The following is a 24,493-nucleotide window of genomic DNA, read 5'->3' as shown; positions in this document are numbered from 1 at the left end:
CTACAATTCCAAATAAGCGAAAAGCTCTTCAGATTTTATTGAAATTTGATACATTTGATATATTTGATTATTGCACATTCGGTTATACGACCTGCTACCACCACCCCTATTTCACCAATTGAGATCACCCATCTTGAAAGGGGAATCCTCTATTTAATGACGTCCACGAAAGGTTCCCCGAAATCCTACGATTCACCACAATGAACAACGGGAATTATATCGACAACTCAAAAAATCATTCAAAATCAGTGTTTAATATGAGGAAGGCTCAGGCCTTGATAGGGAGCTCTTCGTTAATAGGGCTGGTGAGCGAGAAGACTCGGGTGGTGGTGGTGGGGGTGGTGGTGGTGGTGGTGGGGGGGGGGGGGGGGGGGTATATAGTTAGGATGATGCCATCATGACAGTTGACCGAAGAAGCAGTTGGCTAGCACACAATGTCAATGATTGATGGTGAGTAGTTGGTGGGTGGGAGAGGGGGGATATAGTTAGGATGATGCCATCATGGCAGTTGACCCAATAGACGCTGTCGCAGTATAGAAAATAAGTGGGGAGAATGTGGGAAACTAAACACAACAGGAGAAGGATAGGTATTTTTGCCCGGAGATCAGCATAATGATCCCAAGACCCAAGTGTAATTAAGATTTATATTCTAATTCAAAAACACCTTAGCCGACCCCCCCCCCCCCCCCCCGTCCTGAATAGTTTGAGGTCTCACTAGCCAGTGGTGATCAGGTGTTAATCTTGAAGTTATAAGGCATAGAGGTGAAATTTTTCAAATTTGCGTTATATATACAGGGTGTCTCATGCATTGTGCTACATCAGTCTATGCATGACTGTAAGTCTAGACGACGTTGAAACTTGGTCAGATGTATTCTTCAAGAGACAAGCTATTCAGAAATGTATAGGTTTGTGTGAGAGTAAGGTACTGTCAAGTCTACAGCCGCTGGAACAGGGGTATGCATGAAATGACGTCGCGTCATTTTTGGAGGCAAGTAGGCCTGGCCTCCGCACCGGCTAGTGAGACCTGAGGTCAGCGCGTGCGTTTGAGTTAGTGCGCATGCGCTTTCTGAAAATAGAAATGGCTTGTGTTGTGGACGAGTGGTTTCAGGTTTCAAGGTAGGATTTTGTCATGGAAACGGAGAAATAGACATTGAGACCAATGTACTTTCAAGATTATTGCATTATTAATGGAACCAGACCGTCGACATATTGTCACACCCCATGATATTGACGAAATCGTCGTCGAAACGGGCAGCCCCGGACCGATCATGTTGGTGCGCTTGAAACTACGGAAAAGTTAGCAGACGGAAAATCTTTTGCGGAATTTTGCCAGTTCAAAGCACGATTTCTTCGCGGAAAGAGAAAAATAATCTCTGGCAGCGATGCAGCTTGTTGTTTAATGCATTTCGATTCGCCCCAGGGTATCGTTACACTTTGATTCGGCCCTGTTTTGACGAAATCTTCAACCGAACAGCAACTTCTGTGCGTAAACATCGTAGCGTCCCGCTGAATTGTTTGGAAAAAGAAAATCTCTCCCCAGGTAAATTGCTGTGCATTAGCGTATACGATTCGCGTGCAAAAATGTCACCTGGGTGTGGAGGTTTTCTGGTTCCGGGTCAAGTTTTTTTCGTTGATGGTATACACACACTCTCTAACCATAAAGCTCGCTAGAGCTCCCTAATATGAGGAAGGCTCAGGCCTTGATAGGGAGCTCTTCGTTAATAGGGCTGGTGAGCGAGAAGACTCGGGGGGGGGGGGGGGATATAGTTAGGATGATGCCATCATGACAGTTGACCGAAGAAGCAGTTGGCTAGCACACAATGTCAATGATTGATGGCGAGTAGTTGGTTGGTGGGAGAGGGGGGATATAGTTAGGATGATGCCATCATGGCAGTTGACCCAATAGACGCTGTCGCAGTATAGAAAATAAGTGGGGAGAATGTGGGAAACTAAACACAACAGGAGAAGGATAGGTATTTTTGCCCGGAGATAAGCATAATGATCCCAAGACCCAAGTGTAATTAAGATTTATATTCTAATTCAAAAAGACCAACGTCGCCTGGACATACAGTCATGCATAGACTGATGTAGCACAATGCATGAGACACCCTGTATAACGCAAATTTGAAAAAAATGTCACTTCTATGCCTTATAACTTCAAGATTAACACCTGATCACTTGGTCAAACTTGGTCAGATGTATTCTACAATACAAGAGACATGCTATTCAGAAATGTATTGGTTTGTGTGAGAGTAACGTACTGCCAAGTCTACAGCCGCTGGAACAGGGGTATGCATGAAATGACGTCGCGTCATTTTTGGAGGCAGGTAGGCCTGGCCTCCGCACCGGCTTGTGAGACCTGAGGGAAGCGCGTGCGTTTGAGTTAAGTGCGCATGCGCTTTCTACGGAAAATTAAAATGGCCAGTGTTGTGGACGAGTGGTTTCAGGTTTCACGGTAGGTTTTTGACATGGAAACGGGGAAATAGACATTGAGACCAATGTACTTTCAAGATTATTGCATTATTAATGGAACCAGACCGTTGACATATTGTCACACCCCATGATATTGACGAAATCGTCGTCGGAAACGGGCAGCCCCGGACCGATCATGTTGGTGCGCTTGAAACTACGGAAAAGTTAGCAGACGGAAAATCTTTTGCGGAATTTTGCCAGTTCAAAGCACGATTTCGTCGCGGAAAGAGAAAAATGATCTCTGGCAGCGATGCAGCTTGTTGTTTAATGCATTTCGATTCGCCCCAGGGTATCGTTACACTTTGATTCGGCCCTGTTTTGACGAAATCTTCAACCGAACAGCGGCTTCTCTGCGTAAACATCGTAGCGTCCCGCTGAATTGTTTGGAAAAAGAAAATCTCTCCCCAGGTAAATTGCTGTGCATTAGCGTATACGATTCGCGTGCAAAAATGTCACCTGGTTGCAGAGGTTTTCTGGTTCCGGTCAACCGGGTCAAGTTTTTTTCGTTGACGGTATACACACACACATTCGACCCTTAACCATAAAGCTCGCTTAAGAGCTCCCTATAATCCTCTTTTGCACAAATATCCTTCAATGGCGTGTGTTCAAAATTGCTGTACCAGTATATGTTTTAGATAGTTGAAGCAGATTAAATCCAAAGTACGCGTTATACTTTTTTAAAGAATTTATTTAATACTAGCGCACACCCGTAGATAAAACACGAAATCCTGTAATGACGTCAGGACATGGTATATCCCGTGAATCAGCTCTGGGGCCCAGTCCGTGTTAGCAGGTCATGTGATCTTTGAGATTTCGCGGGAAATTGTAAACAAACGCACGTGCGCAGTATTGCGGACTTCCCGGCACAAGGGCCTAGCGAAATGGTTAGATTTTCTGTCGTAAAATCAGAAGTGTAACAGCTACTGGCATCAGCTTTCTTGTGACAGTGTCTAGGATGAGTGAAGCCGGCTGAAAAACAACTATTCAGATTTTGGACATTGTAGCAGCTATAGCCAAGCCATTGTCATCAGATTGGTTGTGACATTGTCTCTACAGGGAGACATACAAGACAATGCCTGATTGCTTATTGTGAATTTAAACAGTATTGTAAGTCGCTCGCTGATAAATGATCGAGATATAAATTAATTGCAATCTCGTCTCGATAAAAATAAATAAAAAAGTGGAAAAGATTGTCCTTCATCCGAAGATTGATTGAATTCTGGGAGAATGGGGAACAAGCAATTAGCAACCTTCCCTCCCCAGATCCTCTGCAGTGTAAAATTGATACAATAGGTAGCAGCACAGACGTTTGGCCAACAAAGGGGGTCAATGTTTTATCCAATCCGCGATAGTAGGCCACGGGATATAATCCCAAACCTCCGATCTAAGACACCAAGCACCCTACCTCCGATCAGAGACATATTTCTGTGATGGCGTATGTCCTTGTCTCAACACATCCCATAAGCATAAAGTCAAATAATTACATTTGTACGTCGCTATGCCATTTGGACACAGTCACAGAATGAGTTGCATCTGTGTCGAGTTGTACACATTGCCCCCTGTTCCCATATTTTCATACCTTGCATCAGTGTCGAAGCCATAACTACCGACACTAGACACGGGTGTCCAAGTCCCAACCGTAACTTTTAAAAAAAGGATAATATCTATGGATAATCTCATATATTCTGATGAAAATTACCTTTGAGAAGAACTGGTTTACTAATAAACCCATGGCCCTTCCCTGTCCCCTCTCTTACTCCATGATCCCTCTCTCGATACAGACCCGTCATTTCTTCTACATGTATATCTTCCTTGACTATACATGTACCCTTCTTTACTAGACACGTACCCTCCTTCTCCATACATGTCCCCTCTTTTCTTATACACACTCCTCATTTTCCGCTGTGTGGAGTGTAGCATTGGGTGAGGTGGATGATCGCATTGGGCCGTTGAGGAAAACGTTTCTTTATTTTGACTAAACAGGTTTCATACATTAGGTCATGGGGGGATAAGACCGCATACAAAGTGTGACTTTCTCTTCCGCAGTCCACAACTTATAAAAACGCACAAAAATATCATCTCTAAACTTTTTGAATTTGTATTCGTGTTTTTATTAACTACAACATGAGTATGATACAGGAGAAACTGTGTTACAGATGTATGTCGAACGTCGGCGTGTCTTGGAATTCGCCACGCCTCGGGATTCGTTACCGCGTTATGTGATCGTAACTGGATATATCAAATTTTCTGTCTTGAAGAATTTTGATGAGTATCTATGCCCTGAAACAGTATGAATATTAAAGATAAGTCGGGGAACAAAGGATTCTATTTTCTCATGACGGTCATGGCCTCTATCGAACAATATTCCATAAACCGTCAAAACACATTGTACAATAGGACCGGGACACTTTTTCCTGGGGGTATTTTCTACTTATTCACCGGCTATGGCTTGCTTCCGTTTAGTGTTCACTTCAATGAAGGTTTGACCGGCGTTGTCCCTTCCGCATTGTCATACCAGCTGAGCTGGCATACTTAATTCTGCGAACACAATTTCATCCCATTCGCTCATATTTCGGCGACGGCCCAGTTTATCTCGTCAGCCTTAGGGTGATTATACTGTAATTGGGGTCTAAGACTTGTTTCCTCACAGTCCGCTCCGCGACAGCTTTGGACAGACATTTCGACCATGCAGCCGCGTTCCTTCGATCTGCTTTGAGAATGACTTTCATTCTGACCTGATGGGCCGAACTGTAGCAAGTTTTTCGTATTGTGCTTACCCTGGTGTGACGATGCACGACACGACAGTCTGTCCGTTACCACACTCCTGAATCAAGCTGCAACCAACATTCTTGGCACGGGAAATCTGAAAGGAGAAGACAATTTAGATTTGAAGGACAATAACTAGTTTGGGACGATTGCGAATGGGGGAAATCACAATAAAAACCATGACAACAGTATGGGATATCATGATTGAAAGAGAAGAAACTACTGGTGTCGTCTGGCGTTAGAAATATGAACTAGAGTTGGACCAACAATAAATATGTGAACGAACGGCGCACACCTTTAAGGATAAATTCTTCGTTCTTGCCCGAAAGCTGTAAACAGCAAACATTGCGACCAATCTTCCGGATATATTGATATTCTCCCAAAGTATGATGTCGTCGTGAAACACCTGTACCTACCTGCTTTCGACCCTCGTCTGTCCTAAGCCATTGGCCAGTTATATTTTCCACGTCCCTGTCAGTGTTGCCAGACCTATTCGCCCACCCGAACAACAAACCAATGGATCCCTTCTTGTATTTGCGGGCGGTTTTTTGGGCTTTCTGGTAGTTCCATTGTCGCCTGCCGATCATGGCACAAGATGTTTCCGTGCCTGAGAGATTCTCGAGGAAGTATGACCTGTCCCATTTCTAAAATACACGAGTTTTGAAAACTAAATTCTATAAAGAAAACTTTCATTTTTTGTCCTCTTCGTACACACTGTAAACATTGGCAACTCTTTACGAGTTTGAGCTACACGGGACACATTTAATGACCACTTGTAACGGTGCTTTTACCAATTCGATATTAATTTACATCACATAATGCACGAAGCATTTTTTTCTCGAAATATTTTAAAAAGACGAAATTTGGAAGGTAAAATTGACGGGCCCCTTCCCCTTAGACGAAAATATTTCGTCTAGGCAACTTTTGAGATCCTTACCGTGACTCTATTTTGCTTCTGGAACATTCCCTCGGTGAGTATGTACTGTTCCCCAGTGAAGGCCACAGCTCCTGAGTTTACGCCGCCGCCATTTTGGCCGCCTTGGTCACCCTGACCTTGACTGGAAGCAATAAAATATCATAATATTTCAGAAAACGATAAAAAAAATACAGGTGAACTACCCTCCTTCTCCATACATGCTCCCCTCCTTTACCATACAATTCTTCCCTAATCTATAAAAGCATACAGGCCAATTCTTTCCTATTCAAGCCCCTCCTTTTCCATACATGTTCCCTTGTTTGTCAAAACATTCCCTTTTTCCATTCCCGTCTCGATGATTTTCTATTTGCATAGTCCTTTACATTGCTCCCCTTTCTATGCAACCACTTTAAGAGAAGACAGTGGTACGTGGTAAGTGGTTGTGGGTGTATGGATGCTGGTGTATAGTGGTGTTAATCTCAATGGGACTGAAAGTGATTTTGAACTTATCAAAATGTGGAACAGTCATAACAGAAGTACGTGACCTCTTCTAATGTATCAGAAATTTCCAGTTTCAAAAAGCCGTGTTTACGGTATATGACTTTTGCTACCTGTGAACATGTAGGCTAAATTTGTCTCTCCGCATACCACGCAGATATCCGTTGCTGCCTATACGCTCGTGAAACACTTTACATGTGGAGATTGAACTTACTATGCGGGAGTAAAGATGCATGTGACGACAGTCCTGTCTCCGCAACTGGGTAGGACACTGCACCCAAACTTGTGTGCTTCTTTGATCTAGGAAGAGATTATGAGAACTATGAAATATATTTCAATATTGATTCGTTTATCTATACTTCGGTTGAGTGTCCATGTCAGGATTATTAGTTATTAGGTAGATTTTGCAAGCCTCACGAACGACGAAGTACGAAAAACGAAGATCTGTGACGTGCGAATCGGGAAAATGTTTAAAAAGTGAATTCGTCGATAAAATACATTTACAACGTATAGTTCATCGTTCGTAGCTCTTCGTAAGAGTTGCAAAACCTGCCTGTTATTACCATACTGAACTCCCAGCGGTATTGCCTCCATGCAGGGGACGCGCGCTGTCTGTAAGCTTAGCAATGTCAGTCAATACATTGACGGTCAAGATGATTATTATCGGCACGTTTCTCCCCGAGATTGTTTCGCAAATTGGGCGAATAGGAAATAAGACAAGGATCATTGAGTGCAACGATTCTCGCATACGAATCATTGAAATCATCGAATCATTGAAAGCGTAATTAGTAAATGTGACCTTGCAAATTCTACTTATTGGGCAGTGCAAACAGGAAATGAATGGTTATTTGGACATGAATTATTGTCAAAACAATTAAGTATAGCTATGATTTAAGGGTGTCATCTAAGTGATCTGATGCTTCCGTTGGGGAGGTCACCATCATTTACGATCAGGGCATAAGTTCTAATTCGGGAAATATTGCGCGTAATTTGAGGGAGTTTTCGAGATACACAAACAGTGGTGTAGTTTGTGTCGACATTTCGTCAATTATCATTGGCCTAATGATTTTATTTATACATTGACATGACATTTTTCTCTTTAGTTTATGGGCAGAAGCGAAATGGTGCGCGAATTAATGTATCACAAACTACAGCGTTTTTGAAAGTTGTTTTTTTCTGTTTTACTGAGCAGCATTCATTTAATCAGATGTTGTTGAAACTGAATTTATTTGGTCAGAATGAAAAAAACTTACATATTTTAAAGCCTTCGAAGAGTCAACGTGATCATGATAATGAAGCAAGATGGGTCCTTATGGCGGCCATCTTGCTCTGACTTATTCAATCACGATATGACAAGGCTATAGAACTACGTTTTTAGAGTAATTTTCCGTCGGATCTTGCATTATAGTTGAGTTGAAATACAAGTTGCGTAGCTTTCTTAAATTTATTTTTTTTCACTTCTACAGAAGATCTAGAGCCAGAGTACAGGCGTCTGTTATGAAGAGGATGATTGATTAGTGACTAGTGACTATTTATATTTCTCCTCATCATTATTTCAGACTTATACAATGGCTTCTGCCACTATAGTAATACTGTAATCTATATGATTACCTGAATATATATTCCGTCTGATTGTTTGAAATTAGTGCGGGTCATGACATTTTTCACTACCAATTTACAATGTCCCCATTCCGCCAAGAAAAACAGCACGAATAGTCATTGCAGCTTTATGTCTAAACGATGGATACTGATGGTCAGATAACGACCATGGCATGATTGGGCAAGGACTTTTATATCATGTTACTAATTAACTTTAGTAAAAAAATGGTACATGTATTTTGATCTGTATAGACCTACATTCGATCTGAGGACCTAAGTTTTTGTCAGTCTTCTCTTCGTCATGTCTGTTTATACGTTATTTCACTTGGTTAGTCGTATAATCAGCTTCATGATCAGTCACATTTACTTTGTCCACAGTGTGGTTACTGATACCCGCGACCCTTCAAATCAATGAATTTCATCTTAACGTTGCCCACTATGACTTTCGAAAGCAAAATTGACCGAAAGTCTCCCAAAATAAAGTTTTTTGGTTGACTCATTACATGAAGAACGTGACAATTCTTATTGGACAATGTGACCGGACTACTCCTATATAAACCTCCAGCTTTCAACGCCAAAATACTGGATGCTTGTCATTCTTACCTGTTCAAAGAATGGAGATTTTCGAACCCACGACTTGGTGATAGTGATTATGTCTTTGCGGGCCCCAGAGAGTGTTCGGCCGGTCATTCTTGTGTCATCAGTCAGCCCCGCCACGCTCTCCATGACCCCGTGAGCCTGGAGGTACTTGTCCGTCAGCTTGGTTAGGGAGATTAGACCGCGGGTGCCCACGTAGCTGCAGTCCGCATACGGACCGGCTTCATCCACCAAGAAGTTCGTGCTGTCCCATCGCTGAAAAAATTAAAGTGTGTTTCAGGATTGGAATTGAATGTCGTCTTCCACTCGAACGCTTTATTCAGACTTCGATCATGCGCTTAGCGTATAACACAGCATAGTAGAACTTGTATAGTATATACTAGTATATCATTTCGGCGTCTCGGTCCTTTTTTAACATTTGCCAGATGCATGCAGCCAACTAAGTTCTAGCTGCTCCAAGATGTAAGTTTTGCGATCAGAAGATAGCCAGCCTGGAATACCAGGGTCAGTTACATGCTCCTCCCCTTGCACACGTGATTGAGGAAGGTATCCCTGTGGAATGATACGCCCTGAAACTCAGGATGGTGCCATATATACTCCGGCTGTCGAAATTTTACGTAGGAGTAAAAAAAACTGATCTCACAATGGGGTATATGGCAAAACCCTAAAAAAATCTGGCCAACTTCCGCTTTTAATTTTTCATAAAAGAATATCGTTTATCTTCCAATGACGCGCGTAAAATCCGCGGGTTGAGCGATTCGAAACTGCATGCGGGGGAGTTTACTTACGATAGAAGGATTCACGTCTCTGAAGATGTCCTGGACGTCCCTCTCTGTTCCCACGGGGAAGGCCATGCCGGCAAAGGTGGCAGGCAGACAGACCAGGAGGAAGAAGAAGCCCTAGAAAATAACAGCGCTATTTTACTGCACCTCCGAGTGTTAATTCCTCGATGGAAGCGGCTTCAGCAAGCACCACTCTTAGAGAGAAGGGGTTATTCTATCGGACAATTCAACTCTTTAAAAAGCGAGACCAAGATAATCCAAGAAAGACTTCAAATGATTTGGGAAAGTATCCGATCTTACCTTCATTTTTACAGTTCCCTATATTCTCTGGCGCAGCTTTGGTGGACGCTCTCTCCCTTCCAACTGATCATAAAGCCAGTCTCAGCTAATATCTCGCAAAATCACAAAATTATCCATAATCACATAATTGGGTCAAATCAACTATTTCATGCAGTAATTATATGTTGACAGAAGTTAATAACCGAATTTGTTGTATTATTCATCGCAATTTGTGCCCACACTCCAAAATTTGAAACTCGGAATGATGCCGTATGATAAAAGGATGAAAATCATAATTATCATTTTATTGGAAGCTATCTGAGTTATCCTTGACATTGCAGGTGCATCATCGGGAATTGATGAGTGATGGGTGCGTTTTGGAAATTCGCTGCGCAGCTCAATCCAGCCCGTTATAATGAGTCCGTTCGTCACCTGTACCAGTTACGCCACCAGCCACTTTTAGTCTCGCGAGATCCACACCAAGCGAAAAACGTCGTTTGCTGGCTCTGTTGTGCTGATTACATACTAACTTACCGGCGGCGAACGTCAGCAATTAATTCAATAATATGTTCATATGTAGAAATGTAATGTAAAAATCTTAAGGTAATATGATTAAAAACAAGTTTAAAAAAATATGTTGTCTTACAGCAGCTATACATTTTATCCACTACTTGATTCATAAAAGTCGGTAAAGAGACGTCATTCAGTTCCTGAGTTGTTCAAGTCCGATGGTCATACAGATTGATTGCTGAACTCACTTGTAAACGAATTCTGGACCGACTTCATGGAAAATTACTGTAGCTCTTCGCACGGGCTGCCTATTGTGTCCGCCACTGGGACTTCTCATAAGGCCCGTTTACACGGGACCAAACCAAACCCGACCAGACCAGATCACATTACATCACATCGCTCACGACGTGACGTACGTCCTAAGTCTCATATGACGTCCATGCAAGAATGTACGTCGAGCCAGACCCAGACCAGATCACATTTTCTGCGCGTTTGCACGGCAGACCCATTTAGACCAATCCGAATCGATCTAGATCGGTTTGGTCCCGTGTAAACAGCCCTAATATATAACTCATATTTGAGGCGTCTGGTCCGTCGGTATTGTCGCGTCGCACGTGTATGCTGTTGTTAACCATGCTGACTCAGTAACCTTTAGCATGGATGCATTTAGATTGTAAAGGGCATGCAGATGTGACTAATAACATGTGTTACTGAATTTTAATACAAATTTTTTTAATAGATATGAATTAAAAATTTCGACTATCAATGAGACTCTAAAAAGCTCTATTGATCCACCACGTTATGTAGATCAATCATAACGTATATACATCATCGAACCAGTATTGTAAGAGCAACATAGACTGCCCAGGGGCTTTTGAAGTAAATAGAGCATGGAATAGTCTTATTGACTTTAAATATAATTCGAACCAAAATCAAGGGCGTGGAAATATATACCAGTCAGGTCGAGGGCGCGATCGAAAATCATTTCGGATTTCTCATTGATTTCTGTCCTCGAATCTTAATTTTGCTGGGAAATTATCTCAAATTATGTCTCAGGTAAGATCCTTGTATCGATAAATATCCGTTTTATATCACTTTAACCAAGTAGGCCTATACAATGTACTTGCTTCGCAAACAGGCCTGACAGGTGCCTCAATGTCAGTGTGTGGTTGTTCTCCATATTTCAATGTAGAAAGCTAGAGAAAAAAAGAAGACTTTTCGGTAGGGAGAAACATAGAAAATCGTCTCAATCTATGTCTTTTAGTGCTCACAAACAAATAGGGGAACACTTCACTATACAAATAGTGGATGTTTGGGAGTCCGATATGGAATTTTGATGGACGAAGAAATGTCATGGCGCCATGACATTTCTGAGTCCAGCAAAATTCCATATTGGACGACCTTAAACATCCACTATTTGCTATATTATGCAACCAAATGTCTTGGCAAAGAAATCAATCCAAAGGAAAATAATGAAAAAAAATGATGATTAAAAATAATGATTAAAACCTTTTAGGATCCGTTACGACATTTTTTTGGATCCGTTATTGCTTTTTTGGATCCGATACGATGTGATGACTTGAAATCACATGATGTGAATCGAGTTACGCTATTGGCCAAGAACATTTGGTAGCATAATATAGCACTATATTGTGCTATCATAAAGGAATAAACATAAAGATCTCACTAAAAATTTCGTAATTGGGGCGTTTTCTTCAGATAATTTTAAATCAATCTATCAATTCTATCGGATCTTTGCTTTTTTGTCCTAAATTGAAGACGTTGATTTCCTCTGACGAACAGCGTGGTTTCAATCCAATCGGTCAAGTGCTTCCTGAGACATTCGCCTTTAAAGTTACAGAGAACCAGAAAAACACCGCGAACGCACTCGGGTGTTGGTGTTATCAGAGTCTTTCAAATGGTTCTATAGAGGGGGTGCTGAGGCAGTTCATAGAATTTGTAAGCGCAGAACTCCCTCCATTCGGCTGATTAACATGTTTCAGCCTCGAACCTCATTACAAGATGAATTTGTTATAAATTTTGGGAGTGGCGCTATCCTTGAGGAGTGCTCCCACAGCGTCCGAAACTTTTGAAAAATCATCTCTGAAAGAATGGGGCTGTCATATGAAATGGCTGTTAACGATCTAGATTTTGAGACTCATAAGCGTTGGCGATTTGACAACTTGTTCTATTTTCTTTTTTAATTATTAGAGATTAATGTCGAATTTCAGGATAAAGAGTTTTCAGCGGCGGCTGTCGATGGTGGACAAGGGTATCCACCACAGCAAGGGGGATACCCACAGCAGCAAGGTTACCCACAACAGCAAGGAGGGTACCCACAGCAGCAAGGAGGGTACCCACAACAGCAAGGAGGGTACCCACAACAGGCGCAGTGGCAACAGCCACAACCAGGGCCGCAAGCATACCCACAGGGTTCCACCACCGTGATTGTCCAGCAAGGAACTTTGCAGGAAAGGCCAAACACATACCTTCCCTTTTCCATTGTCACAATGATCTGTTTCAACCTGATTTTCGGCATCATCGCCCTAATTTGCTCCCTCCAGTCGCGCGACGACGCGGACCGAGGCGACATAGAGGAAGCCAAGCGGAAGTCCAAGTGCGCACTCGGTTGGAATGTCAGCGCGCTCGTAATATGGTTTGTTCTGATCATCGCAGTTATAATCGTGCGAACAACCGCGGTTGTGTATGTTTACTCGGGCTAGGCCTGCATTGCTGCAAACTTTGTGTTTAATAGAATCAGAGTCTTTCAAATGATATTTATTTGAGGTATCACACGGACTAACTTATTAAACATCTACGGCATGCATATCATGGTCACGGACATAGCACTATATACATAGCAGTGCTTTATAGATCCGTGTCATGATGGAGCTGCTGCAAAAACTGAAAGCTTAAAAATTTACATCACAAAAGTTGGAGCTTCTTTTTCTAGTATTCATAATGGATGTGGAGCATGTAAAATTTGCAGCGGTTGGAGCTTTATATTTTATGGTTGGAGCTCTACATTTGCAGTGACATTGTCTATTTTTTGAGCTTTTTATTTACACCCGCAATTGATTGGGAACCACTCCCTCACTGACAGCACACATGTGTTGTGAGGGTGTGCTGTCAATCGATTGAGGGCTACTGATCTTTTAAGCGCCGCAAAAACGATTTCAGCCACTGCGAGACCTGCGAAGGAGCCATTGCAACATGATCAGCGATTGCCAAGTGGCCACCGCATTCCACCATCGTCGAGTTGTCATGATTTGTGAATGAAAGGCGACAATCTCCATAGTGTAAATGAAGAGCGACAACACATATTGTATACGTGAGGCAACGACCTCTATTGTAAATGCAAATGGCAATGTATAAAGCAACACATTTTAATGTGTAGTAAAGTAATAACCTTTATTGTAAATGCAACCTATCTCGACCACCTCTAATGTTAATGTAAAGCACCAACTGTATTGTAAATGTAAAAAGACAACCGGACCCTCTGTTCTCTATCTTTTCAAGTAACAATCTCTATTTCACACGTAAATTGACAACTTATATTGCACACGTTAAGTGGCAACCTCTATTGTAAATGCAAAGTAGAAACCTCTATTGTATATGTCAAGTGACAACCTCTTTTGTACACGCAAAGTGGCAACCTGTACACCTAAAGTGGCAACCTCTATTTTAAATGTAAAGCAGCAACTTCTATTGTCAATGCAAAGTGACAACCTCTATTGTAAATGTAAAAGTGACAACCTCTATTGTAAATGTAAAGCGGCAACCTCTATTGTACATGTAAAGCGGCAACCTCTATTGTAAATGTAAAGCGGCAACATCTATTGTAAATATAAAACAACAACCTCTATTGTCAATGTAAAAGTGACAACCTCTATTTTAAATGTAAAGCAGCAACTTCTATTGTCAATGTAAAGTGACAACCTCTATTGTAAATGTAAAGCGGCAACCTCTATTGCTAATGTAAAGCGGCAACATCTATTGTAAATATAAAACAACAACTTCTATTGTCAATGTAAAGTGACAACCTCTATTGTTAATGTAAAGCAGCAGCCTCTATTGTAAATGTAAAGGGACAACCTCTGTTGTCAATGTAAAAGTGACAACCTCTATTTTAAATGTAAAGCAGCAACCTCTATTGTAAATGTAAATCGAAAACCTCTATTGTAAATGTAAAGTGGCAACCCCTATTGTGAAAGTAAAGTAATTAAATAATTAAGTAGGAAATAATTGATGTAACACTTTGTTTACTTTCGGCTTGGCGAATGAAACGCTTCAATTTCGAGCGCAATTCCCGTCCCTCTTTTAGAGAGAGGGAGCGTAGTTCTATCTCCTCCTATACACCTTTCCAGAAATCGGGCGCTGAGTGTCCGAAATAGTGATGTCATAAGGTGAAACTAGGCCTTATGGTGGAGGGACAAAGGAGATATTCATGGTTGACCAACACACTTGAATGCCTTTAATGACGGACAAGGGGGAAAAAGTTAGTTCCAATGCAAGCCACCAATTTCGGGAAGCATGTATAGACTACCTTTAATTGACGACTACTTCACGTTTATTTGCCTGTAGATTATTTGCCACAGATTAATGTCAACTTTATGTATACATTGTCTCGAAACCACATAAAAGATGATAAATGCTTTTTATTCGAAATATATATACATGTACGTACATTTGTGTAATAACGTCGCTACTTCCTTGTCCCACTTTGGTACCATAATGCAGTATGGCTGGCGGGAGCGGAGAAAACTCCGAATTAAGGGTCGGCATAAATCTGAATTATTGCCTGGTATAATTCTAACTCATGGTGACCCTTAAATAAGCCAATGAAAACCTCGGATATCCTGCAGTATGCCCCGCCATAAAGTCGAATCATGCCTCACCATGAAGCTGAGTTATGCACCGCCTTAGGCCAGTCAGGTGGGGATTTCCTTATTCATGGAGTGGCATAAATCGCACTTTTGTCTTGAATTGTGCCCGGGATTGTCATTTATGGAGTGCATAACTATGGTCTGAGAGTTTAACCGGTGACAACGATCACCCAATTGCACTCCGAACGCAGTGGACCGGCCTCGTACTGTCGCCCGGCAGATAAGGAGATTAATATGATGACGAAATGGATTACCCCGGGAGTCTAAATTAGACTTTCTCGGCTGCCGAAGTGTCGAAACATGTAAACGCTTTTTGAGCAACAACTATGGCATGTGCATTAGATCCACTAAACTGGAAGCGAAGGCATAGATCTCAGCTACATGTGGCAATGGTTTCAGATTCGTTAAATATCAGATCTATCAATTTTGTTGGAGTTATTTACAGTCAATCTAGGCCTATCCCTACTATCCCTTGTATTTAAATACATGTACAACGCATCCAGTAGGGATAGGCCTATGTAATGGTTGACCTGACTTGTAGAGAGCGCGTACAGAACTTATATGCGCCTGCTGGGAGAACATATCTATTCAATCGATCTCATGGAGTATCAAAAGCAAACGCCATTGATATTGTTATAAAGAGGAACGAAAAACACCTGTCACCATGTGGTGCTTTATAAAATGCTGAAGTTATATAGAGCGTGACTGAGTTACCGTGCAGACATGTGGACCGCTCCGGGACATTCCATTTGTCATCGAACCAGACTTACGCCACCACCCGATCAATAACCAAGCAGCAGTCATCAGTCACAACATTGAGTGGGAAAAGTGAGTCATGTTCTTTATATCATGATTGAAAAGGCGATATAATAGAGTTCCGACAATTAAAAAAAGTTGACGTTAACTGCATGGCTTTAATCGTGATAATATCCGATGCTAAGAATATTTTAGTTCATCGGCATTTCACTACTCGATGGCCGAACATGCTTCAGTCCTGCCACCTATAGAGGAGGCAACTAATGGGCTAAGAGTTTCCCATTAAGAGTTAACAGTTAAGAGCAGTTGAAATGATTCTTTGGTTACTTATGTTAAAATATCCGGTTTAGAAGCGACTATTTCCGAGGGAAATTTTGCTATACCTCACTTTTTACGTTGAGAGCATTTTGCTCTACCCCCAAAATGTTGTCATGAATACCAAAACTGTGCCTTCTGGCCAACTCGACCAAGGAATGTGCTTTTGCGTTGAAATGAACTCTTAAGGCCAGTTTATACACCTTTCCAGAAACGGGGCGCTGAGTGTCCGAAATAGTGATGTCATAAGGGGAAACTAGGCCTTATGGTGGAGGGACAAAGGAGATTGTCATGGTTGACCAACACACTTGAATGCCTTTAATGACGGACAAGGGGGAAAAAGTTAGTTCCAATGCACTCTCGCAGGAGACCCTTGCGTAACAAGTGAAATGTGACATGCGGACAAAGGCGGACAACTCGCATAGTATGGGCGGTTATTACCGCAAATAAAGACAAACCAAAGCAAAGACACTTGTGTAGCATATCAAGGACACGTAGATTGATACTTCTATGTGTGCCACATCAAAGACATCTGGAATGCATGTTTTGTTTTTGTTTGATACAGCATAGATAAAACTAGACCGCAACCTCTCTGGGATAGACAGTTGTTTTCATGAGCCATACACAGCACAGATAAGACATGACCGCAATACCTCTCTGGACCATACACCACGTCAAAGATAACGATGCGAAGTCAACAGGCGGCGCCACTGTAGATTGCTGGCGGCCGGATGACAAAACAACGCACTTATTATTATTGTTGTAAGCAACGTGTTTTAAATTGAAATGAACCTGATGAATTTGTTTATAAATTGTAAAAGCGAATAGGGCATAAGGCTATTTTGGAATCTGATAGTGATGATATAACTGGGCTTTAGGCCTAGTCATATAGATTTGGGATATCTCTATCCATGGTTATGATATACTAGTATGATTGATGATGTTGAAAAGAAAGGGGATCTCAAAATACGACAGATGCAATAGACAGTGACATAACAACACATCATGTCACATGTGCATTTTCCCGCTAGTCGCTTATATCAACAAAAACCTGAAGTTGTCGATGTCGTTTTTACTTTTCCCATGACGGTGGCGCCGTCTGTTGACTTCGCATCGTTATCTTTGACGTGGTGTATGGGCCAGAGAGGTGTTGCGGTCATGTCTTATCTGTGCTGTGTATGGCTCATGAAAACAACTGTCTATCCCAGAGAGGTTGCGGTCTAGTTTTATCTATGCTGTATCAAACAAAAACAAAACATACATTCCAGATGTCTTTGATGTGGCACACATAGGAGTATCAATCTACGTGTCCTTGATATGCTACACAAGTGTCTTTGCTTTGGTTTGTCTTTATTTGCGGTAATAAACGCCCATAGTAGTCGGATCCGTCACTGCCTGGACGAAAGCGCGCGCATTGCGTTTTTAGTCAGACGATTGGTGGAGTGCGCGGACTACTCGCCTACCAAAGTGAAACTGTGGGTCGGCGAGCGAGTATAAACTGGCCTTTGCTCTTACTCTCAAACGGAGCTTTTCAAGAATAGACCGACCTCTCACAAATCGTCAAGCCAGGCCATTGAATGTAAGGAAGAAGATAAAAGAAACATGTCCCAGATCGAAAACACCCCAACATTTGTTGCATGACGATGAATACTTGATTAAATGATATTTGGGTATTTAGGTAAATTATTACCCAGCGGGTGGACGAGACCCAAACATACAAATGTTCTCGCTTTCAAAAGCGATGATGATCTTGCCCACTTCTCGCTTATGGAGTTTTTATGTTTGAAGATATAAAGTATTATGCGCCTAAAAGAATATTTTCATTGGAGTTTTGTGCTTATGAGTTGGTACATGTAGTGTGAACACTCTATTGTTTCGTTTAATGGTATGCATATATTTCAATACAGAACTGGATTTCGGCAGAGCTGATATATGTTGTGTACGAAGAAAGTGTCTCTGTTGAAATCTCCAGCCGTCTGTCATCTGCCTGAAGTCTGTCGCGGTATAGCTGTCTCAAACGGAGCTCTACCATCTCCCGGCCGACACTCAGCCGCAGCCACGAACAATCTGCATCAGCAACGTGTCAGTCGCTGCATCCAACTGTCTGCCATCTCGGTCGCTCTCTCAAACACTCTGCAATCTGCGGGGATTCGCTAGAGTTATAGCCTTCAATCAGCCAGGGGTCTTGGTCGCCATCACAACAGTCTGACATCTGCCGGAATCTCTGTCGCCATCACAAACAGTCCGACATCTGCCGGAATCTCTGTCGCTGCCCCCAACTGTCTGCCGTCTGCCAGAAGTCGTTCTCTCTATACAGTCGGCCGTTTACCAGCATTCTTGGCCGCACTCCTTAGCGTTCTGCCGTCGGTCAGTCTTTGCCAGAAGTCTTTGTCGCTGTCTCATTACGGCGATATCGTTGCAACAGAACAACCATAGCGAACAAAAGCTCGCCAGATGGCCATGGATGGAGATTCGAAGAGTCGTTATCCACCCGAAGGAAATCACAGCCTGCTGACATTGGAGCTGCGGAGAACATTATTGACTACTGAAGTTTGTTTTGACAGCCTTGTAGTTCGGGAGTGTTAGCGGTATACCGGAATTTGAGTTTTTATCTTAGTGAGACTAATAAGCGTGTGGTCGGATCATCAGATCCCGTAAACAGACGTTAATCTATAGGGCTGATCGATTTGAGCAGACGATTAACTATACGCCTCTGTACAGCGGGTCAACTCCGATCTGCAGACGGATCAAGGCCCTCATGCTGAGAACATGGACTTTAATACTAGAAGGCGCTGAGGGGGTTCCAGCCACCAAAGTAACAGTGAATTCCAAGTTCGTGCATAAATGGGCTATCGTCTGATCGGAACACACTCGGTTGTGACGGCGACAATTCGAGGACTCTATCAACACAACATAGTTGGAGCGCAACAGCACTTTGATGTATTTTCAGATTGTGTTAATATGTTGTCATCTGACTAAGTTGGGAGGACGGCAAACGATCCATTAGTCTTATTCTGAAATTATTCAGTTGTGCAGAGAAGAGAGTATATGCCTAGACAACAATTAGTTGTGAATTTCAAGCAACCACGGTATTGTATATACCGCTACATATTCAGACTGGAAAGGCCCTACTGTGATCACGTCTTCCGTTCTGACGGAAAAACTTCGAGTCCTGAAGACAGTGTGGTTGGAGAGAACAAAAACGATTCAAGGATCAGTCAATGAAACCTTGAGGACTCATAGACAACTTTCTCAATTCTGATGAAGTATAACTAATACACATCAAATCACCGATCACGAGTTGACGCCGTTTGCATTCGTATAAAACAAGAATAATTTCTGAGTAACGCGAAATCGGACTACACTCAGAGAATACTTAGTATAATAGTATATTCGACAATCATAGCATGATTGCCTGCAGCAAGGATTGCTGTCGAACAAACATTAAGCAGACGACATTTCAAAATATATACCTGAACAACCCTAAGCCCCAGTCTTGGAACCAATTTTTTACCTCGTCTATCACGCTCGACTGAACAACTTGAAAAAAAGACATGGAAAGTAATGTTTACACTGTGAATTCGGTGTTCTAGTTCATACTCCATGTCGAAGTGTTTACATGGGCGTCATCTGATATATGTATGGACAATATAAATCAGCGAACCAAATACCTGGTAAACTATTGATTTTTATTTGAGACGTACAGGACATTCTGCATGCTTCGGTTACATGTCACTTTTTGTCTGTTGTGTTTGGCATTCAAGAAAGGGACATGCACGTGACAATGCCAGCCTCCGGAGGAGTTTAACTTGACCTGTGGATATATGCGGAGGCAAGGACCATATTGTGGTGATGTCCATAGGGCAAGTCATGAGACAGACAATCTGACTGGAGAAGGAAGTGCCCACTGAGCAAGAGGAAGGGGACTTGTAAGGAGAAGTTGAAAGATTAGGTTGAAGACTTGCGAAATTTGACCTTCTTGTTCCAAGAAACATATCTCGGCTCATCATGTCTTTGTTTACAATGTTCATTGACGCATCTAATCAAGACCGTGGGCCTCTGGATAACACCCAAGAGTCACATGATCGATATCTAATTCAGCATGCGGAACGGATTCGGAAATGCGACGCCCACCTCCCAATCTCAGAACGGTACGCCATTCTGAATCTGGATCAGAGCTGGCAGAAGAAGACTTTGGGGAAATATCAAAGTACTTTGACTGACGTTGCTAAGCATTGTAGGGAGCAGGAAATTAACGAGTTGTCGGGGAGATTAACTCGACAGTGCACTGTTCAAAGTTTTGAAAAAACAAAAGGAACGGAGAGTCATAACCAAGGTCACGGCGACGCGCGGCCGGACTTGAGGCGGCGGCAGACGACGTATGATCAGCCCTCAAGTCCATCCGTCTATTCGGAATGGACCATGTCAAATTTTCCCACCCGTCGAATTCAAACACGACATGGAATGGATCAACAGACACCCTCCCCGCAAATCACCTACAGAAAGGGCGTCCACCCGTACAGGATGCAAACAAAAGCCAACTTTCTCCGTACTCAAAAGATCAATGGGCCAATACAACTAGACCACTATATTAACGGGAAATCCGAGCATTTCGCGCCATTGGTCTTGCCGCAGATTCCAAAAGAGCGGAATAAAATGGACGACTTTATCTCGTCGAGTAAGGTGCAGTTGCAGACGAGAGATGGGAAGACCAATACTAACATTCCGCATGTCCTCTCCAAGCAGCGCATCTTCCCACGGACCAGCACTGGTAACAAACTATCAGGTTATGGTGGGACAGTTGCTCCTGGCAACCCCCCACACCCACAGAAATCTGGACAGAGGTTACACACGACGCCTGTTTGACAGGACTGGTGTCAATCGGGTTATCAGTGAATTTACCCGCCACAGAAGACATGGATGTCAAGGCCGTGACACCACCATCAGAAGCCATGGGGCCTGGTCCTTGTGACAGCGCACGGTCTTTGTCTATCTTGATGTCTCTGTTACAGTACATCCAACCTGACTGTGATGGTGTCTCTGTTACAGTGCAACCAACCTGACTGTGATGGTGTCTCTGTTACAGTACAACCAACCTGACTGTGATGGTGTCTCTGTTACAGTACAACCAACCTGATTGTGCTGGTGTCTCTGATCAGTACAACCAACCCGACTGTGATGGTGTCTCCGTTACTGTACAACCAACCTGACTGTGATGGTGTCTCTGTTACAGTACAACCAACCCGACTGTGATGGTGTCTCTGTTACAGTACAACCAACCCGACTGTGATGGTGTCTCTGTTACAGTACAACCAACCCGACTGTGATGGTGTCTCTGTTACAGTACATCCAACCTGACTGTGATGGTGTCTCTGTTACAGTGCAACCAACCTGACTGTGATGGTGTCTCTGTTACAGTACAACCAACCTGACTGTGATGGTGTCTCTGTTACAGTACAACCAACCTGATTGTGCTGGTGTCTCTGTTACAGTACAACCAACCCGACTGTGATGGTGTCTCTGTTACAGTACAACCAACCCGACTGTGATGGTGTCTGTTACAGTACATCCAACCTGACTGTGATGGTGTCTCTGTTACTGTACATCCAACCCGACTGTGATGGTGTCTCTGTTACAGTACAACCAACCCGACTGTGATGGTGTCTGTTACAGTACATCCAACCTGACTGTGATGGCGTCTCTGTTACTGTACATCCAACCTGACTGTGATGGTGTCTCTGTTACAGTACATCCAACCTGACTGTGATGGTGTCTCTGTTACTGTACATCCAACCTGATTGTGATGGTATCTCTGTTACAGTACAACCAGCCCGATTTCAATGTTGGCCCCATTGTTATACAGCCAATATATCATGCAAATGAACTAAAGGGCTTTTATGACACTTTTTTTATGAAACAAGACAAGAATGTGGGTTCTTTCAAATCAGTTGTGATACCTGTATGTCATACCCTAAGTTGTGATACCTGTATTTCATACCCTTTAGTGACTAACAAGAAAACAGCCAAGTTCTCATATAAAATCGTTTATTTACTTTTTGAAATAAATGCAGTATTTACATCAACAATTATTGGAATACAGCAGAACCTCTCTATTGAGGACACCCTCGGGACTGACAAGTGCTGTCCTTAATAGAGCGGTCAAATTGAATGGAAACAACCAATTTGGGACTAAAACTATTGTCCTTAATAGAGAGGTTGTCCTTAACAGAGAGGTGTCCACTAAGAGAGGTTCCACTGTATATATTTCTTCCTCAAAGATCATGTTTCTTCATCAGATTGATCCATTTTCTGTTCCACTTCTTGACCATCCACTTTGACTTTTTTCGGTGCAACATATGACCCCATCCCGGCAGCTCTGTCCGCCTCTGCTTGTGTATATGGCTCTGTTTCAAGTTTCTTTAACCTGAATATGAATAAGAAGTTTATAAGTAAAGTGGCTCTCTGAATGGCACAGATGCTGTGCATGATGAAAAACAACAGATTGAGACCAAAACAATATTAGATTAAACCAAAACATAGATTTTGCATTTTTGTACTAAGACATCAGCCCGATGACCAAAATGCACTTATTTATTCAGGGGATAAAAATGCAGCCATTCTCTTGTTTAAAAACATGAATTTGACACTTATCGCAATTAAAAAAATACAAAGTTTTATTAACTCAGTCTTTACCTTCTTTTATGTGGCTTTGACTTGAAGTGATCTTTTAATGCTGTTTCACTCACACAGTGTTTTCTGAAATGAGATAATTCTCATGTCTTGAATACTGGTACTAGTAGTATAGGAAGAGATGATGTCAAATTCCAGGATGTCCCAACTTAAAGGGACTCTATAGGCAGCTGCTAGGTAGGCAAGATAAAGTTACACAAAGTCGCCAATAGGGGTCTCTCCCATCGCACAGTACATCAAAATTATTTTACGCTTGTACAATGAATATATTTGGTGCTGAATCTTACATGACCCTGTGCCCTTACTGTGCATATTAGTCACCGAAAGATCGCCAATTGAACCCGCTGTTCCTGCCTATAGTCCCCCTTTAATTAATAGGAAACAAATTTCTCTGCACACATAATGAACAACATGTCAACAACGCCAGATTGCTGGAGTTATGATTGACTGGCATAATGACAATGGACGATGTTGATGAAGTATGTTGTGGAGACCAATCATGCGTCACAAAGGGTCACAGTGGCTTATGGCCAAGTTTGAAATCTCCTTAGATCTTCTGACATGTTCCGAGTGTGCACATTTGTTATGTTTGGGCCCTGGTTCGTCTTTGTCGAAAAGGTCCATGGCAACTTGTTCAATATGTGAAGCCAATCATTGTCTGGGCCACAGGCCACAGTCCAATAAAAAGAAGGCTTTGCCTGTGGCTGTGGCCTTTACTACCAAGACCTCACCGAGTTCTAGCAAAAGCGTGCTGCTGGCAACCAGTACTAGGAAAAGCGTATATCAGACTTACGAGCAAGTTATGCAGTAATGTTGTGCTCCACCAGGCACATCTAAATCAACTTCTTGACTGACTAACTTGGCACGCTTTGTTGGCTTCAGATCTTCGTGGATCTCATCTACATCTTTCGTTTTGTGTTTGGTTTTGAATTTTCTGAGCACTTTGTTGCCTTTATGCATTTTCTTGCGTGCATAACGTCCCATCCTTTCGACAAATTACCCTAACTTTTGATGAAAATCTTGGTAAAAAACAGAAATCGTGGAACAGCAATAAATTTTTCAATCAACTGGCTGGTACTTATGACTTTGTTTTTAGCGGACTACAAAATATTTGGCACGTGCAACACGGTTTTTAGAAAATCATTCACTAAAATGATGTTGATTGTAGAAAATTTGCCATTAAAGATTTATAAAATGATATGTGGTATTGTTTTAAAGCATATGCACATTTTGGGTTTATTTCTCAATTACGTTAATTCTGGGTTTTAATAGCAAAAATTATATTTTTTTCACAAATGGCAACTTTACAAGTACCACCAACTTTTACCAGAGCTAGATGTAGCCGTCAATAATGACACTAATATAAGGCATTATTTAAAGCATGATATATGTAAAAAAAAAATCATTGTCTAGCATTTGTTGATATT

General features: G+C 42.1%; 3 protein-coding genes across 3 annotated transcripts; 1 reads left to right on the top strand and 2 right to left on the bottom strand.

The window, feature by feature from the left end:
- Positions 1-4,554: 4,554 nt before the first annotated feature.
- On the bottom strand, positions 4,555-10,045 carry LOC135488123 (uncharacterized). Its single transcript, XM_064772590.1, has 8 exons — positions 9,931-10,045; positions 9,637-9,747; positions 8,855-9,103; positions 6,867-6,952; positions 6,176-6,296; positions 5,655-5,882; positions 5,250-5,335; positions 4,555-4,752 (listed from the first exon to the last, which is right to left on the bottom strand). Exons 1-8 carry the CDS (start codon positions 9,934-9,936, stop codon positions 4,746-4,748), a joined length of 894 nt encoding a protein of 297 aa, XP_064628660.1. The 5' UTR covers positions 9,937-10,045; the 3' UTR covers positions 4,555-4,745.
- A 10,045-nt stretch (positions 10,046-20,090) lies between these two features.
- On the top strand, positions 20,091-22,120 carry LOC135488109 (uncharacterized). Its single transcript, XM_064772550.1, has one exon. It carries the CDS (start codon positions 20,385-20,387, stop codon positions 21,240-21,242), a length of 858 nt encoding a protein of 285 aa, XP_064628620.1. The 5' UTR covers positions 20,091-20,384; the 3' UTR covers positions 21,243-22,120.
- Positions 22,121-22,414: 294 nt separating this feature from the next.
- LOC135488110 (zinc finger protein 593-like) lies at positions 22,415-24,319 on the bottom strand. The gene is made up of 3 exons (XM_064772551.1): positions 23,860-24,319; positions 23,070-23,132; positions 22,415-22,800 (listed from the first exon to the last, which is right to left on the bottom strand). The coding sequence occupies exons 1-3, from the start codon at positions 24,048-24,050 to the stop codon at positions 22,656-22,658; spliced, it is 399 nt and encodes a 132-aa protein (XP_064628621.1). The 5' UTR covers positions 24,051-24,319; the 3' UTR covers positions 22,415-22,655.
- Between the last annotated feature and the right edge of the window lie 174 nt (positions 24,320-24,493).

This window comes from Lineus longissimus, chromosome 5 (genome assembly GCF_910592395.1).
Source record: "Lineus longissimus chromosome 5, tnLinLong1.2, whole genome shotgun sequence".
Taxonomy (NCBI): domain Eukaryota; kingdom Metazoa; phylum Nemertea; class Pilidiophora; order Heteronemertea; family Lineidae; genus Lineus; species Lineus longissimus.
This window is presented reverse-complemented; position numbering and strand designations above follow the sequence as displayed.